The following is a 17,635-nucleotide window of genomic DNA, read 5'->3' as shown; positions in this document are numbered from 1 at the left end:
GTGGTTTTTAATAATGAAATATTGTAACAGATGGCGTCACACACGCAGTTTAAAATTTTGCCGGGAAAGTTAAGCAACTCGTTGCTGGATTTTTTTTCTTTTGGCTTTTACGTGTGAATAATAATAATTCAAATGAATCCTGTGAATATAATCAAAGTAAAACTCTCTCATGTGATATGAATTAAAATGTTTAAAAGGTTAAATAGAGCGTTTATTCGTCATCGAATAGTTTTCGAATTTATTCCATTCGGCAAATTGATTATTCTTTCGATTTTAACGTAAATTTATAGAAAATTTGAAAACTAGTTAAGAAGCTGAATAAGGAATTATTTCTAAAAATGAATACATTTGTTAGAGATGAATTACATAACTTAAGGTAATTTTAAGTATTGTAAATATTATTTTTGCTTATAAATTTCGATTTTCTTAATGGAATTAGGCTACACAGTTAAAGAAAAAGCCTTAATTAATACCAATTTAGAACCTCGTCGCTTTTGTTGTAGGAATGAGAAAAAATTGAATTGGTTATAGGCCTATATCTATATCTATACAATACTAATACAGTTGTCCCTTGATAATCCGACAGGTATGGGACCAAAGGTGTGTCAGATTACCAAAAGTGTCCGGATTACCGAAAATAATTACATATTTCGCATTGTTTTGCTAGCAGTAACTTACAATATTCTCTACTCCAACTGTTCGAACAGAACTGCTCACATAAAACACACGAAATGTGTGTCATCGTGTAAAAATTGGATGGGGAGATTCACATCGCGATATGCTTCTGTGCAAGCAGACACGTATATCTCCCAACGTATAAAGAATTATTTTTATTTAAAAATGGATAGATAGAAAAAAAATCACGGTTAATCCTCAAAGGATTTCCTTACCGTGTATACCAGCCTTAACGGGGACGGGTACCTTGACGGGAGGTGCGTCGGACTACTGAGCATGTCGGATTAAAAAACGTCGGACTATAGAGGGACAACTGTATTATAAAGAGGTAATGTTCGTATGTATGTATGTATGTATGTATGTATGAAGTAAGTAAGTAAGTTTGGATATAGCAGGTAATGTCCGAAAGTATTCATCCGATTTCAAAAATTCTTTCACCAATATTTAGAATGGAGCTTCAGGGTGGACATAGGCTGTATATTATTCCGTTAAACATTCATATAAATTAAAAGATATCATCTAGGTTAAGGCTTTTATGTGCAACAGATGGCGCTACGAGTACGACACTCTAAGTTTGCTTTTCTGTGAAAATGAACTAAAGCGGATCATCTATCTATCTATCTATATAAATAAAAATGTAATGTTCGTTTGTTCCTACCGATTCCTTTGAAATTTTGACAACGCTGCATTCGAATACGCACGTGTTTTTATATAATATACCTGTCGAAATTCCCCCCACTGAAGGGAGATGGTTAGGGTTAAGGCTTACCGTAAAGAACTGCTTCTATTTATACTATTTTAGATGCGGTTTTTGCGTTTTTGATTGCATTTTAATAGGGTACGTCAACAGAATGTACACTAAGAAGGGATTTTTCGATATTCCCCCCACGGGGGAGAGGGACAGAATTAAGGCTTATTGTGAAAAACTTGGCTTCTATTATATTATTTTACATGCGGGTTTTTCGTTTTTGATTGCGTTTTAATAAGGTATGTCAAGAGAATGTGCACTAAGAAGAAATTTTTCGAAAAATTTCCCCCCTTCACGAGGGATGTGTTTTACATATATAACAGATACATTTTGAGCCACAACAACGCGTGGCGGGGTCTGCTAGTATATTATATATATACACACAATATTTACATTTTTAACTCTCCTCTGAAGGGACTAAGAAGGCCTTTTTGGCAAGCCCAAAATGAGGCGGCCGGGTGATGAAAGACCCGAACAATTCTAAGAGTTGCTCATCCTGTTCGATCTGGAGTCTCAGAGTTATAATAAATTGGACCTTTGCCCTCTCGGCCCAATTTATCGCAAGTTACACACGCTACAATGCTTAAGACGAAGTCCACAGCTGAAAGCCATACACATAATCTACTGCAATTCTATACTGCGAATGAGAGTGGAATTCTATAAATGGATCGTTTAGAACTTTTCCTTTTCTATTTAAATAAATAAGAAAAAAATTAAATAACAGTTTATATAAAACATAGAGGCCACTCTTTTTTACTAGTATTTTCTTTATATGAGTGATTTAAAAATTCGAATTGAGAGTTACGGGCAATTATCTTGGCAAATTAAAAATTATTAAAAGAGCGAATAACTAACGGCTCAGTTCATTTAATTCTCACTACACTGGTACTGATCAGCAATTTAGGTATCCTAAACGTGTTGTATTACTCTTATTAAACTTTAATTAAAATTTAAGGATCCATTAAAGTGCGTAGTAAAGGTATACTCGAGTTCTTTAAATCAATTTTGCTGCCTAACTATGGAAGAGGTTGCAAAGTACACGAGCTTCATTGTCAATGTAGAACAAATTATGGGAATTTCGTGAGAACTTAGAACAGGTATAATTGTTAGTAAAAATAATCTGAATGAAATGCTTATAAATGGACACAAAATTTAATCCAATCATCTACAAAATATATGCTTTTACTTGATGTCCAAATATAGTATACGAATGACATAAAACCATTTGCATATAGCAATACGTGTAAAATTGTGGAGTTATTTTTCGAGTATAAATATTTTTTTCTCATTTAAATTATTAAATATTAAATATTTTATAGTTTAGTATATATTTAAAAATCGTTCCAACTACAATAATACCATAGAAATGAATACATCCTATGGGAATGAGAAAAAATCTTCCTACAGTTGTGAATGTACTATAACTATAATATTTATTTCAAGATGTTCACTAAAAAATCTTGAAATTATTATTATGATTATTATTTTTTGTTTTGTAAGTCTTTCCACTCGGCAAGCACTAAGATTGGCTTTTTCTCGTGTTCTTTGAGGCCATGGGTAACCATGGCCTCGAACCTGTACAGACTATTCATGAAAATTTCTTAAAGTTCCGAACCGAACGCGAATCCGGAATTTTTGTGTTGATGAAACGAGGCAACACGTGGGCAAGAGCGTAGGAGTAGTGCCTACCCAGAGGACTTTCTATGAGTAATTGGCTCCTATGTAAGTGTTACATGCGTGAAAAAAGCCTGAAAACTCCACTTCGCCAGCCCATTGGTAAAGCGTGAACGGCCACTGGTGGGAATTAAGAGAAAATATATGTGTGTGCGTGTGTGTGTATGACGTGCTTATTTATATATTCTTATGCTCATAATATGTGTTTATATTTAATTTCTTTAGAGTGAAAGGAAAACAAATATACACTGAAGGAACGAGTATTCGTATATTTATGTATTGTATTTTAGTGCTTATCATCATTATATTCGTCTTCGGATCATTTATGATTTATCAGAAAACGAAAAGTAAATATATAATGAATTTCTATTAAAATAATAAAACAAGAAATTAATTAACTTTTATTACAGGTTCCTCATTACCATGTATTTCTGCTTCTTGCGTGGATGCTGGTTTGTATCAAAAAAATAATGCAAATAATTTAATTAATTAAAATTTTGATGACGTTTCTAAATTCAAAACATTTTAAACTTATTAAAATTAACAGCAATTGACATTTTGCTTTGGATTGACGAATCTATTGACCCATGTGAAGACTTTTATTCCTTTGTTTGTGGTCAAAAACAGAAAAATTCATGGAAACAAGGAATAATTTCCAATAAGATAATAGAAAAACAGCGGAAAATAGATAATGTTTTAATAAGTAAATTTATTATCTTAATTTACATTTAAAATTAAATCTTTATAGCACATTACAATTTTCTCTTTCAGACATATTTAATAAAAAAATGATGAATTTGACAGCATCAATTTCTCGAAAGGCCTTAAATTATTATCAATTCTGTCTTTATCCATGTAAGTTTAATGACTTCTAACATAAGTTACAATAAATTTAGATAGATTAAAGTTTATTTTCAGATAAAAGGAATGAGAAAAATATGATATCTTACATGATAAAGGAATTTGGGGGATGGCCCATATTGAGAAATTGGAAGGAAACCGGATTTCTATTCAGTGCGGTGGCATCAGTAACTAAGTTATCCAAACATGGCCTTTTTGAAGTGGGAGTAACTTTAAACGGCAAAAATAAAGCTGAAAATATATTAATGGTTACAATTAACATATGATTTAATTAAATATTTTTTCAATTATATTATTTAAAATACTTAAGACGACATTTCAATAAAACTCAGAGGCGGCCCTAGAATTTGAGATGCCCTAGGTAAAATTTATTTTTATTAAAAGACAGATGGAGATATAGCATATGTTTATTTAGGAGTACAATACTATAGTATAAACATTTTTAATATAGAAATAGTAAAATACGCAACGAAGTAATAAAAATATTTTACAATGAATTGGATTATTGAATAGGTATAGAAATTCTTCTATAAAACTTGTTTCTTCTTTTAACAGCTCTAAATTCATCAATCACATGGAAAAATCCAGTTTTGAAGCAAAATTTCTTTCAATCGACAAGATCGAAAGTAAAGAAAGTCCCTCTTGACACATTGTTGATTGGAGATATTTTTTGATTAATTTTAACTTTGAAAACGATTCTTATGCAGATGAAACAGATACCAAAACAATTATATTTTCAATAATTACTAATTTCTTTATTTAAATACTAAAATATACTATAATATTTGTAGGCCCTTATAAGGGAGGTCCTAAGTGCCGCGGTTTTTTCTTTTTTGCTTTTATGTAGGGCCGCCCCTGAAAAAACTACGCTTAAAAATTGGATTTTGATAGTAAACTTTTAAATAATAATGTGCTTACAGATTAAACGTGTTCCGTCAGATGACGTCACAAATCAAACGATAATAGGTTTGACATCATATCCTTCCGCCTATCTCACCGCTTTTGAAATCGAAGAATTAGAACAATTGCACGAAGCAAGAAATTTTGTGAGTGTAAATTACACTTTCTCATTATTTTATTTCGATGGCGTATATAGAAGGTGATTTGCTAATTATGACTCAAATTTACGATCGTATATCTTTCGTTCTACTTGTCGAATATAAATCAAATTTTGAAAACCGGTAGGTGTTGCTTTTCTTTGAATTCTAAGAACTTTTGAGTTCGATTGTTCTAAAAATGGAGGCAGCAGTTGCGAGCGAAGTTGACGTGCACATCAAGCTTCTTTCCGAAGAAGGTTTTTCATCTCGTGCTGTCGTAAAAGCCCTCGAGAAGAATGGAATTGAAGTTCCCCAGGAGTTCTTAGTAACAAAACGAAAAAGCAACAAGCGAGTCCTGGTGAGTTACACCCAATATTTCCAAGGGCTCGCAAATCTCGAAGTAAGGATAAAATAAGGAAAGTTAAGGAAATAAGTAGAAAAGAAAATCCACCTTGCCATAGACCGTAGCAAAACGTCTGGGTACATCTCAGTTCACAGTTAACACCATTATACATAAAGATCTGCAAGTAGCTACCAAGAAAAAAAGCATCTGGACATCGCCTCACATCTTCACACAAACAGAACAGGAAGACTAAAGCAAAGAAGCTCTATGAGATGCATCTGGCTGGAGTAGAAAGTGAGTACATGGCCACTCTAGATAAAGCGTATATACATATACCTTGATTACTGCAATGAAACTCGAAAAATTCTGTATGTGCAGCACGATGTGCCAGAAGAATGACTTGTCAAATTCAATTTCACGAGCTCTATGACGGCTTTTCTTTTCCGCTAGACTTATCATACCAGGATGGTGTAATAAGTCTAGCGGCAGAGAAAAGCCATCATAGAGCTCGTGAAATTGAATACAAGACTAGACAAGAAGCGTATTACAGAGGCTTGTCAAATGTCACGAAAGATGGCCTGAAAGATTTGTAATTGTTGGAGGAATGACGGACCAGGGAACACTTCCTCATATCAAAGTGCCAAAAACTGTGAAAGTTAACGCTAAGTACTATGTGGAGAACATTTTGAAACCATATTTGAAATATGAGCTTCCAAAGTTGTATCCTGGAGAAGAAATCAAAGTGACTCTTCACCATGATAAAGCGTCTAGTCACACAGCTAGATATACAACCACTCATCTCCAGAAGTTGAAGGCTGACGGTGATCGAACCACATTTTTGCAGAGGACACATCCACCAAAGCATTTGACATCGACGGCCGGATGGCTGAGCGGTCAAGGTGGTAGCTACCGCTCTGGGGGACCCGGAGCGGTAGCTATCCGGACGGGTCGAAAAGTTTCCAGGAATTTTTCAAGGTGTGGTCCAATTAGATATATCAGACCCCGTCCCTCACCATCCGGCCGCCCCATTGTAGGCTTGGCCGAACCTATAACTGGCTTGCTAAAAGAGGCCCTCTTAGTACCCACAGGGTGGAAAGAGTTTTTAAGAAAACCTACTTATTATAAATTAAGACTATGGCTTTAGCAACTTTGAGACTTTTTAGAGGATCAGTTCCATCCGGAACAAAAATTGATCTGTATTAAGAAATTCGAGATTATCTGAGAAATTTTCGACTATGCCCAACTATTTTAAATAATTTTTAAAGCTATCATTCTTTAATACAAGAAAGAAGTAATTAAATGAGGAAACTATAATCAATTTTAATTTTCTGTTAATTGTTTGACAGGAAGACGAAACTGATCCTTACGGTTCACTAGAAATAATGACTATTAAAGAATTCGGCAAAAGAACCACATTTGTAAGTTAATTACAATTATAATAAATGTTAAATTATTCACTTATTGGAAATTTCATTTTAACGAAGGACAAATGGATCGACTTTTTTAATAAAGTATTAGAAGATGCCAACAAGACTGTTACTGAGAGTGACGCCATAGCAGTGTACAACGTCAATTATTTTAAAAATCTTATCGTGACCATAAATACAAAATACATTAGCGAAAGGTTAAGTTAAATAAATTATAATATTACTAAATAAATTAATATATAACAATTTTAGAAAAAGAATATTTCACTCGGAGTGAGTACAATTTCCTCAAGTTGCAGCTAATATTCGTAGAATAGAATAATTAACCTAACGTTTATCGTATATGGATCATAATTAGTTAAGATTTTAAAGTTGTAAAGATTGGGATCAATTGAAATTATGCATGAAATAATTCAAAATTTACTGATTTGGCTGTAAACGTTAATTAAAACTTCTAAACTATTGGGAATTAACTAATGATTTTACTAAGTAATACATGCCTACAACGTATATATTTACTTAAATTATTTTTAAAAATAATATAAATGCTTTAAACAGCTGTTATATAATTAGATAAAATGGTCAGGACATCTTATAAAATTTATAAGAAATTCTCAAAAGAGACAATACATTAAAAGTGTCTTTATCTTGTTTTTTTTTACACATGTCAAGATGAAGACATTTATAATGTATTGTCTCTTGAGAATTTTTAAAAAATACATTTTCTAAGTTTGAACTATTATATAACTTTATAAACATCTCTTTATACAACTATCAGCATTTATTTAATGTTTAGAATCAAGTAATTGCGAGTGTATATTTAGGTATTACTAATATAATAACCATAGTTCGGTCGTGGGTCGTGCCTCGCCAGGACAGGTTGGCCACGTGGAGTTTTCCGGGTTTTCTCCATGTCTGTAACGCCTGAATAGAGGCCAGTTATCCTTAAAAGACCTCCCGGAAGTCATCCCCACTAGGCAGATCGCCCAAGTGTTGAATTGTCGTACATAACAAAACAAACAACTCTACTTGTATGTTACAACAGATAGCATAAACCACGTAATTTGTAGAAATATTATCAATCTCTACTTTCTCATAAAAAGTATTCCATCATGCCTGACTGAGGAATTTCTAGTTACCACATGAAGTTCGATTAAAATTTACAAGCCTAATTTATTTTTCAATAAGTTGTAATTGATAAAAGAAGTCTATATAAAGTTTCATTTAGAAACGTGAAAAACCTTATTCTAAAATAGTTTTAAAAATTTTACTAAATAAAATTTAAAATAAAAAACATAAATTGTAATTTTCTAAAATTACAATAAATTAATTACGAGTGTATTGATGTTATAAGGCATTGGCGATTTTCCTGGAGGATTCTCTATAAGAAACTCTCCATATTTAGGTGTTAGACACGTGAACAAAATTTGTAAAATCCATACAATTGAGATCAATTTTCCAACACCATTGATTAGTAGCTTAATCCTGATATTAGACCACTGCTAAGCCACTAAATGAATTTCAAAGAATCTGAATGATAGAGACGTGAAAATTATTACGAAATGCTAAGTTTTTTTTAAATTATACTACAGATTACGTTTTCACTGACTTTAATCTGTAATATATTATATTTTTCACGTAGAACTCTAGCAAATTATGTTGTTTTTCAAGCTATTACTTACTTCGGGAATTACATGACCAAATACAGAATTAATAACGTTTCCCAACCTGATAAGTGCATTATGGTGTTGAAGGATTTAATGCCGTTTTATGTCGATCATTTATTTATAAACGAAAACACGGATTTAACTTATATGGTAAGTAATTTGAATTTTATTCAATTCTAAACAACTACTTGAAGTCTCTTCTTATCTCTAGATTAAATATATGATGGAATTTATTACACACGAATTTGAAATATTTTTAAATCAATCATCATGGATTGATGCATCCAAGCGTAAATCTTTAATTAAGAAGGTATTTATATATTGTTAATCTAAACATTTTATATACATTTATACGTATTTCTACGTTTTAAATACATTTTTCAATTTTAAAATATCGATTTTTTTTTCGTAGCTTGAAAATATGCAATTTTTGTATGGTTATGATACAAAAATAAAAGATATCGATTACGTAAATGATTATTATAAACACGTAAGTGTTAATATTAATTAATTTTTAATAAATAAATAAATTATTTTTAATCTTAGAGAAAGTCATTATGAAATTTCATAGGAGCAATATGAAGTACAGTACAATACAAGGACTAATTAAAATATATAAAGGAGACAATATAATAACCCAAAGAAATCAGTTGAAAATCTCCAAGTTCACTTATAATCGAAACATCAAGAACATCATGAAACAAGTGTCGGACAAAAAACACTCAAAAATAGTTTTCAAAAGAACACCTAATTTATAAAGTAATTTAAAAAATGATAAAGACATGATTTAAAAAGAAGAAAAAGCTGGCGTACATAAAATTCCATTTGAAAATCAGGAATTAGGAATTAAGAAAGACTATATTAGGGTCGCAAGAAGGAATTTAGGTGTCAGACTTAAGGAGTACAAATATGACATTAATAAAGGTCACTGCAACACGGTAATATCCTATATGGCACAAGCAGAGGACTCTGTGGTTAAATGGAGTGAAGCGACTACCCTCAGGGCTATGCATTTCCATCATTAGCAATGCACGAAGAAAAAATCGAAATCTGTAGAAAAAAATTAAAGGATGGTTGTATTAACGCCAGGGATGTGGATGGACTAGTTTCCGCATAAAAATTCTACATAAAAGAAAAACTAAAACACAAAAATTCTTAGCCTGTACCTGCCCTTATACTTAGAGACATTTTTGTATATTTATTTCATTTTTATTTTATTTTACATATGTTATTTTTATTTTGTATTATTTACATCGTTATTGTATTAGTTCATTTAGTATATTTTGTTTTATTTTATTATTTATTTGTTAATTTATTTAGTAGTTTGTTTTAAATTTAAATGTAAAAGTGTTCAAACGTTCAGTCGTAAATGTTAAGTTAAAATTAGTGATGTAACAAATTATTACGTATTCGGTTACTATTCGGTATTCGGCCTATTCGGCATATTTTTCGCTATTCGGCCGAATACCGAATATTTAATCACTATTCGGCCGAATACCGAATACCTAAAAACAGGAGTAAGAAATAACAAAAACACAGTAAATTTATCATTTTGGTATTTAGATTTAATGTTATCGGGTTAGTGTTGTTTGTTTATATTTATTTATAACTTATAACATCACAAAATAAAAAAGAAAATAATATTAGTCACATGTATTTATAATTTATAATTACAAAGATCAGCAGACGTACAGTACACACCTATTCGTTCGAGTATCGTCACACATCTGAGGGTCTGATCCTGCCTATCCTTCTTTTTAAGCGCTCGTCTTTGCGTTTCCCTTTCTCTTTTCTCTATTGCTCTAGTGCACGTATGCCTATGCATACATCATAATACGCGCACGATACTTTCGATTCGTCACTTTTCCGTCCTAGATTTCCCATTTTACAATTACGTGTCTCATAGCCTGATGATAACGGAGAAAAGAGACATATAGGACGAACGGAACCTAGAAGCTTGTTAGTCCGAACGGCCCCAGGCTTTCGCCCGTACACGCTAAGTGACTTTCATTACAAGCATTTAGCTTTCCGAAGTCTATGACAACAATTGTTTGGCATTGACGGCCGCGAATTTTGCGCCAATAAGCTGCCTGGACTTGTTCGATTATGTTATCAACTCAACTTCATATTTATTTTCTCATTTTCACTTGGCGGTCCTTCTCTGTTCTTCTTCCGTTATTTACACGTGTAGGTCATTTCATTGTTATCCACATTTGATACCATTTATCACATACTGCCATAACCTGCAAAGCATATGCGAAGCAGGGTTAATTAAAAGAGGAGTATCTCAAGCCAGTAGCATTTAATGCTACAGGTCAGAGGGAGTGCTCCACTAAATGTAAAAAAATGCCATGACGCTCTTGTCTGTCCGCTACAACTGTCAATAATTAACGCGATTGGCGAAGCTTAGTGACAGCGGGCCAATAGAGAGCATAATGCGGTTTGCGCGCCAATTTTCATACGTGCGTTAATCGAGCCGAATAGTTTGGCCGAATATACTATTCGTTGCAACACTAGTTAAAATACGTTCGAATTTTGGTTGCATCTGAAGATGGTCTATCATATTAAATCGAAAACATTAATAATGTTTGTTTAATAAATATTTCTCAGCATAAGGTGTTTGATGATTCATTAAGTATTTTAAAGAGCTGAGTATGATATTTAGTATTTCGTACATTTCGGCACGTAAGATCCTTTCTTAATGTTTTGGATCTTTCCACCTTGTGGATGGAAAGAAGGCACTTTTTGTCATTTTCACTGTGGGCTCAGTACGGCTCCCAATTGCGGCAGCCGGATAATGTAAGACGAGGCATGACGTACCGGGAGGTGCCTCGATTAGTTTCATATAGAAAGTCCACCGGAAAACGCCCTTTAGACAGATCTCCAATGTATTGCATTTCTTATTCGATCAATTTTAAATCCCAAAGAGATTTCCTCACATTTATTATAAATTTTTATAACAAAATCAATAAAAATATTCATTAAAACTTTACATCTTATGAAAAGTTATATTTATTCCCAGGTACCAGATCTGACAGACGATTGGATGCAAACGACTTTATACATTTCTTATATTCCAAACTTAAACAAATATTCACAAATTACCACTCCCGTTAACGGAATAAGGTTATATTTAATTTTATAATATATATATATACTGTATAGTAGAAGTTCGTTAATCAGGCATGTGATTGACACAGTAATTGTACACTGCATCATTATTAAATTGATTAATTAAAGCACGTGGGTAAACAAATCGAAAACATACAGCAGCGTTGGTCTGCAATGTGTTCGGATCGGGTGTAACTTATCGAATTTCGAGAAAATGAGCCAAAACGCCCTCTAATCCGGCACCACTCTGGTATTATAAGTGCTGGGTTAACAGACTTCTTCTGTATAAATTTTATATACTTTTTACACATGTAAATATCTTATAAAATGGTTATATTTTTAAATATTTAGTTGGCCTCAATATTCTATTACAAATGCACGTATTTACAACGAAGAAAGTAGCAACGTCATCGGTAATATTTTTATTTTATTTTTCGTTTTCTTAATCAATTTTTAAAAGGATTTTACATTGCATATTTAATAGAATATTTTACAAATTATTATTTTTTAAATTTAGTAATTCCCGAAACCGTGATACAAAAGCCATTCTTTGACATTGATGCACCCAGGTTATTCACAAAATATATTCTATTTTTTTATATACGGGGGGGGGGTACAAAAATAGGTTGTATACAGTTGTTATTACCGAAAAAACATACAGGAAGAAAAAAACGTTTTAATTTTACGTACAAATTATATCACAAATAAGGAATATGAACTAATAAAAGATAATAAAAATAATAATAATGAATACCAAACATTTGTATTTCTCAGATTTTCAACTGTATACCTACTTTTGCACCCCTCTATATATATTAAATATATACAATACTTTTGCTTCTTTATATTGATTATAAATACTTATTATAGTTACTTGAATTTTGCGTTAATCGGAACTTTAATTAGTCGCGAATTAATTCGTTCGGTTATTGGAAAAGGTAAATTGAACAAACATCGAAAATATTCTATTTTATTGTACGAAGTTTGACTGTGAATATTACTGATTCGTATTTTTAGAAGGCAAAAGAAATGAATTCCAATTTGTCGCTGATTGGTTTGGTGAAGAAGATAGAAAACAATTCGAAAAAAGAATTCAAAGTTTCAAACAACAATACAATGCTCTAAATGTTTCTATGGATAATGCAGAGGTAAAATAACGTATATACAATTTATACCTGTTTTTTTACTTTTGACTTTCTGCCCTGTGGGCACTAACAGGACCTTTTTTTCCATATCCATCACGGCCAGACCCATAATAGGTAGGCCGGATGGTAAGAGAGACATTCTGGCACCCAAGAGGGCCTCCTTTAGCAAGCCCATTATGGGATCGGCCAGGTCCACAATGGGGCGGCCGGATAGTGAGGGACGGGGGCCAACATATTTGGTCGGATTCCTCGAAAACGGTCTGAAGATTTTTCGACCCGTCTGGATTCCATCCCGAGTCCTCCAGAGCGGTAAGCTGCCATCTTGACCGCTCGGCCATCCGGCCGTTTAGTGAGACACAAGTTCCTGTATATCTAGGACAGATCACCCCTAAATGTCTTGATATTACTTGTTCGAATGCGATCTTGGATCCCCTAGAGCGGTAAGATAACATCTTTAACCGCCTCGGCCAACCGCCATCAATTTATACCTCTTGTAATTTAAGTTTTTTTCCTCCAAATTACACGTAAATAAAATAATTTTAAATTGTTCCAAACTGTAAAATTATTGTTATTATAAAATAGCAATATCAATAACGTAAAATAACATTTAACAATTTTTTCAGATTAATGTTGATGAATTAAGTAACATTGGAGAAATTCTTCATCGTATAACAGCTGATGATATGGCAATCGGATTAGCTTACCGAGTAAGTATATGAAATGTTTTAAATTTATTAATTGTAAAAATATATTCTTCGATTATTTTAACATTTAAACTATTGAAAAAGCTACAAGAATTATATATATATATATATAAACCGTATATAATTTATAATATTTATATTATATAAAATTTATATAGATGCTCTTTCCGCTCTGTGGGTACAAAGAGCGGAAAGAGTAAAAATATGAGCACAAAAATAAAATAATAATAATAAGGAATGTACTGTTTTGTTACAGTCAAATATTTATAAGAATATTTAAGAACGATAGAAACAAAGTTACCAAATGTGTTAACAACATTTAGATTCAAAGATCAAATTAAATAATTCACATTTCACTATACATATTTTCCCTTATATCTCAGAATCAATAAAGGATACGACTAGTTAATTTGTAATGTATTAAGATATATAATCTCCATTCCCCCGAGTTTCCATTACGAGTCGAGTTCGCTTGTAGTGGAAGATATTGTATAATATAATGCACAGCCTTCTTATGCTGACGTCACTTGCCAACTAATCAATCATTCAACATAAAGTTACAGTAGAAATTCCTGTACTTATATTTGTTTACTTAGTAAGATGTTTTTCACTCTGTGCACGGGGGACAAAACAATGAAATACATTAAATAAACAGCATACAAAATTACAAGGCAAATGCTATACAAGACTCTTACTGTCTTAGCTATAACTTATAATCCTAATAATAATTTATAATAACTTGTAATTACTTTATTTCTAATGTTGGTGATAGTCACTATAGACTCTATATCAAATTGAAAATGGCCAGTAACAACAAAATGCATTTTGGAAAGGTTAATTAAATATGCTGGGAGTATAATAAGTCGGTTCATTAGTCTTAAGTAACTATTTTTTTGTAATTAATTAATTTTATTTAAATCTAATTAATTAATTGCAGGCTTATCAGCGTTGGGTAAACATAAATGGAGAAAATCAATCACTTCCACGATTAGAAAATTTTACCATCCCTCAACTATTCTTTTTATCTAACACTAATGTAAGTTCTACTAAATTGATACATAGAAAAAGACTCCATAAATTGATATATACTTAAATATTTTATAGTTATGGTGCACCGGAAGAAACAACTCATTCGACAAATATGGGTGAGTTTACGGTTAATTTTTTATTAATAATTTAGAGATTAAATCTCAAATAAACATCTTCACTGTCGTTTTATTTCGTTTACATTTTATTTTATAAATATGTTTTATAATTTTTATTTTTTAGAATCAATATTTCTCATAGAAATGTGAAAGAATTCAATGAAGCTTTTGATTGTAGGTCAAAATCTGCTTCCAACTCTAGTAAAAATGCAATATCATTTAGTGTTGTGTATTAAAAAATAAAAAAATTTAGTGAAATCATTTGAAAAATTAATTCGTTTCTTCAATGTTTGGTTTATTTAATTATACGTTTTTCATTATTTCAATACACACACAGCTGGTTTACTAACAACTGTGGCTTTTGGTAGGAGCTGTTTCTTAGGAAGAAAAGTAACTTTATTTCCTCGTTTTTTATTTATAACGTGTTTAGGCTATACTATTCATGTTGTATTTATGTTATATTGTGTCTAAAATATAATTTAATAAATAAGTTTCCTTCCGTAAATAATTGATATTTAATTCAATGTGATTTTTTGTGAGGTTTTCTGGAGGTATACATCTCCAGAAAGCCTCGCAATTTTACTAAGTGCGTTTTATTTCGAGAGCTATGTTCATTTCCGATCAATATTGATGTTTTTGGCCAATCTAGGTTATGTATTATATATTCATTATATTGACTAAATTTTTGGTCAAAAACAGGGCGTTTAACCTGCCTTGCATCCATTATGATGAAAACATTGCATTTTAATTGAAATCGTCCCACGCGATAACAATTGCTGCTATTGCTCACTTTTTGTTCTCGAAAAGGAATAATATTTAGAACTCGTGATTGAGTACTCGTTTCTTTCTTAGTTGATTACAAATTACAAAAACTGAATTTAAAGTATGTTCACGAAAAAGCCAAAGTCTGTGTCTCTAAAAAACAAGAAAAATTGACACAAACACTCTCTTTTTCACACGTTTCCAAAATCAAAATCGATGTTTTTCTTAAATTTCAGGTTTATTTTCTGATTGTCATGCAACATTTTCTGAAAAAGTGCGAGTGAGTCTTAATTCCAGCTAGTAAAGTGTACTGTATTTAAATAATGTCTTAGGTACTTTTACATTGTAAATATATAAGTTCTATAGTATTTCCGATGCCGAGCATTTGTATTTCATCACCAATAGCTCAGTCCTGACTCCAATAAACCTCTACTTTTAGGCTAATGTCCGAATTTAGAATTTTAAATATTCTTAATAGCCACACGTCTCTCATAATTGCCACTATACGAACACAATCACATTAACAGTTTTTAACTGTTTATTAAGAAGTAAAACTGGAATCTGTCGTGTGGTTGTAGAAAGGATATTCATTAGATAGTTTCATATCACTGAAGAAAAATATATTAATGCAAAACGTTTTAATGAATTATTAAATTGTTAAACCAATATTGTTATTTTACATTATTAATCGCTTCTGCGATTGTTATATTTAACTACGGCGAATGTTTCCGAAGAGTTTGTTAAAATCCAGTGTATAAACTGTGAAGTCTCAGTACGTAAATCACTCCTTCAGACAAACTGTGAGCATTTGAACGAATTAATAGCTTCTTGCTCTTCGTCCTCATCACCGTTGCAATTACAGTACAGTGAATGCTGCTCTCTTTTCAAGAGTTTATAAAGGAGTTCTGCAAATTAAATAAGTAAATGTAAATATTAATGTTTGCAATTTTTACAGCTATTTGAAAACATATCAGTTTCATTTAACATCTACGGAAAATAGTCTGGAAATATATAAACTTGGAAAAGATTTCAAAATAGAAGATATTGTGCCAATCTGCAGAAATTACATTCAAATGAATAATGAAAATGTGTGTTTTGAATCCTCCTGTATCAAACTGATTTGTAAATCCTGCACATTCTGGATGTATATCAGTTGCATTAATAGATTTTTCATTTTTCCCATTTTTTTAATAAAAAATTTATACTTTTTTATATGTATATTTATAAATAGCAACTTAAATCTTCTTTAATTTTAGATGCTACGAAAATGTTGTGTGCCCGGTTATACTGTACAGTACGTCTAATTACGGTACACAGAAAGAATACACTAATGTTTTCAGTTTTCCCAAAGATCCTGTTCAATGTAAACAATGGATTAAAGCCATATATAGAAAAGATTTCGAACCTAGTGTTAATTCTGCAGTTTGCATACATTATTTTGATGAACAGTTTATATTAGAAAAGATAGTGCGGTGCTTGATAATGGCACTGTTCTCACTATTGGATGTAAAAAAGGATGCATTTTCTACAAAATTTCCATATCAATACTATACTTTTAACGAAAAAACGCAATGCAGAAGAAAGATCAGCTGAATTGCTTGAAAGAGAAAAAAAAAGTATAAGAATTGGTCATCCATAGATAAGATTAATTTTAAAAAATTGGAAGGAAAAGAATTCCTATAGATTGGATTACAATACCATCTGAAATGGATTCATTACGATATATTTCTTCTCTATAATAGATGTTACACAATGGGGTTAAAATTATGGAAAGTTTATCTGTTGAAATATGGCAAAATGAAATTTTAATTGCTCTATCAAAATTTAAGTGGATATTAAGTGATAGCACGAAATGTGATTTATGGAAAGAGTTTGATTGTTTAATAAGTCACTTGAATTCATATAAGTCAGATATAAGTGATAAATTGGAATATGCATCCATTTTAATTAATGAATGTCTAGAACAGGGGTGTGTCCAACCTTTTTTGTTCCTCTGGGCCACATTGGAAGAAGTCATAGAGTTTTGGGCCACAAGTATAGCCTATATAATATATTTGTGACCCAATCCTTAAATATACAAGTATATTTAAGGATTAACATGTCTAGATTATAGTAATAAGTATTAAAACTTTATCACGAAAAAGAATATTTAAAAAAAATTACTTCTACAGACCCTTTCAATTTTTACTTAGAAATAAATAAATTCATTTATTATAAAGGAGACAAACAAAAATTTATTAGAAAAACACAAATATTCGTTTTATTTGGGTCTCTAATTAATAAAAAACGACGAAACACTATTTTAAAGTGCATTTTTATTCGACTAATATATTTAT

General features: G+C 31.3%; 1 protein-coding gene across 2 annotated transcripts in view; it reads left to right on the top strand.

The window, feature by feature from the left end:
* The first annotated feature begins 203 nt into the window (after positions 1–203).
* LOC111612981 (endothelin-converting enzyme homolog) overlaps positions 204–17,635 on the top strand; it is a 24,811-nt gene continuing 7,379 nt past the window's right edge. The window contains exons 1-21 of one of the 2 annotated variants that reach the window (XM_023354275.1): positions 204–376; positions 3,323–3,444; positions 3,508–3,549; positions 3,645–3,800; positions 3,869–3,952; positions 4,016–4,206; positions 4,879–5,004; positions 6,685–6,756; positions 6,823–6,962; positions 8,408–8,582; positions 8,644–8,742; positions 8,845–8,922; positions 11,455–11,558; positions 11,895–11,956; positions 12,061–12,112; positions 12,414–12,481; positions 12,561–12,691; positions 13,312–13,395; positions 14,330–14,428; positions 14,497–14,537; positions 14,662–14,795. In XM_023354275.1, the coding sequence (XP_023210043.1) occupies positions 339–376; positions 3,323–3,444; positions 3,508–3,549; positions 3,645–3,800; positions 3,869–3,952; positions 4,016–4,206; positions 4,879–5,004; positions 6,685–6,756; positions 6,823–6,962; positions 8,408–8,582; positions 8,644–8,742; positions 8,845–8,922; positions 11,455–11,558; positions 11,895–11,956; positions 12,061–12,112; positions 12,414–12,481; positions 12,561–12,691; positions 13,312–13,395; positions 14,330–14,428; positions 14,497–14,537; positions 14,662–14,773 (2,076 nt within the window). In that variant the 5' untranslated portion in view covers positions 204–338 and the 3' untranslated portion in view covers positions 14,774–14,795. Of the gene's footprint in view, positions 377–3,322; positions 3,445–3,507; positions 3,550–3,644; positions 3,801–3,868; positions 3,953–4,015; positions 4,207–4,878; positions 5,005–6,684; positions 6,757–6,822; positions 6,963–8,407; positions 8,583–8,643; positions 8,743–8,844; positions 8,923–11,454; positions 11,559–11,894; positions 11,957–12,060; positions 12,113–12,413; positions 12,482–12,560; positions 12,692–13,311; positions 13,396–14,329; positions 14,429–14,496; positions 14,538–14,661; positions 14,796–17,635 lie in introns of those variants that run through there. The other variant, XM_023354277.1, reaches the window with a different exon arrangement.

This window comes from Centruroides sculpturatus, unplaced genomic scaffold, assembly GCF_000671375.1.
Source record: "Centruroides sculpturatus isolate CEXI.00-Female unplaced genomic scaffold, Cexi_2.0 scaffold1654, whole genome shotgun sequence".
NCBI classification, from domain to species: Eukaryota; Metazoa; Arthropoda; class Arachnida; order Scorpiones; family Buthidae; genus Centruroides; species Centruroides sculpturatus.
The sequence above is the reverse complement of the archived record's forward strand: the minus strand, read 5'-3'. Positions and strand labels throughout refer to the sequence as shown.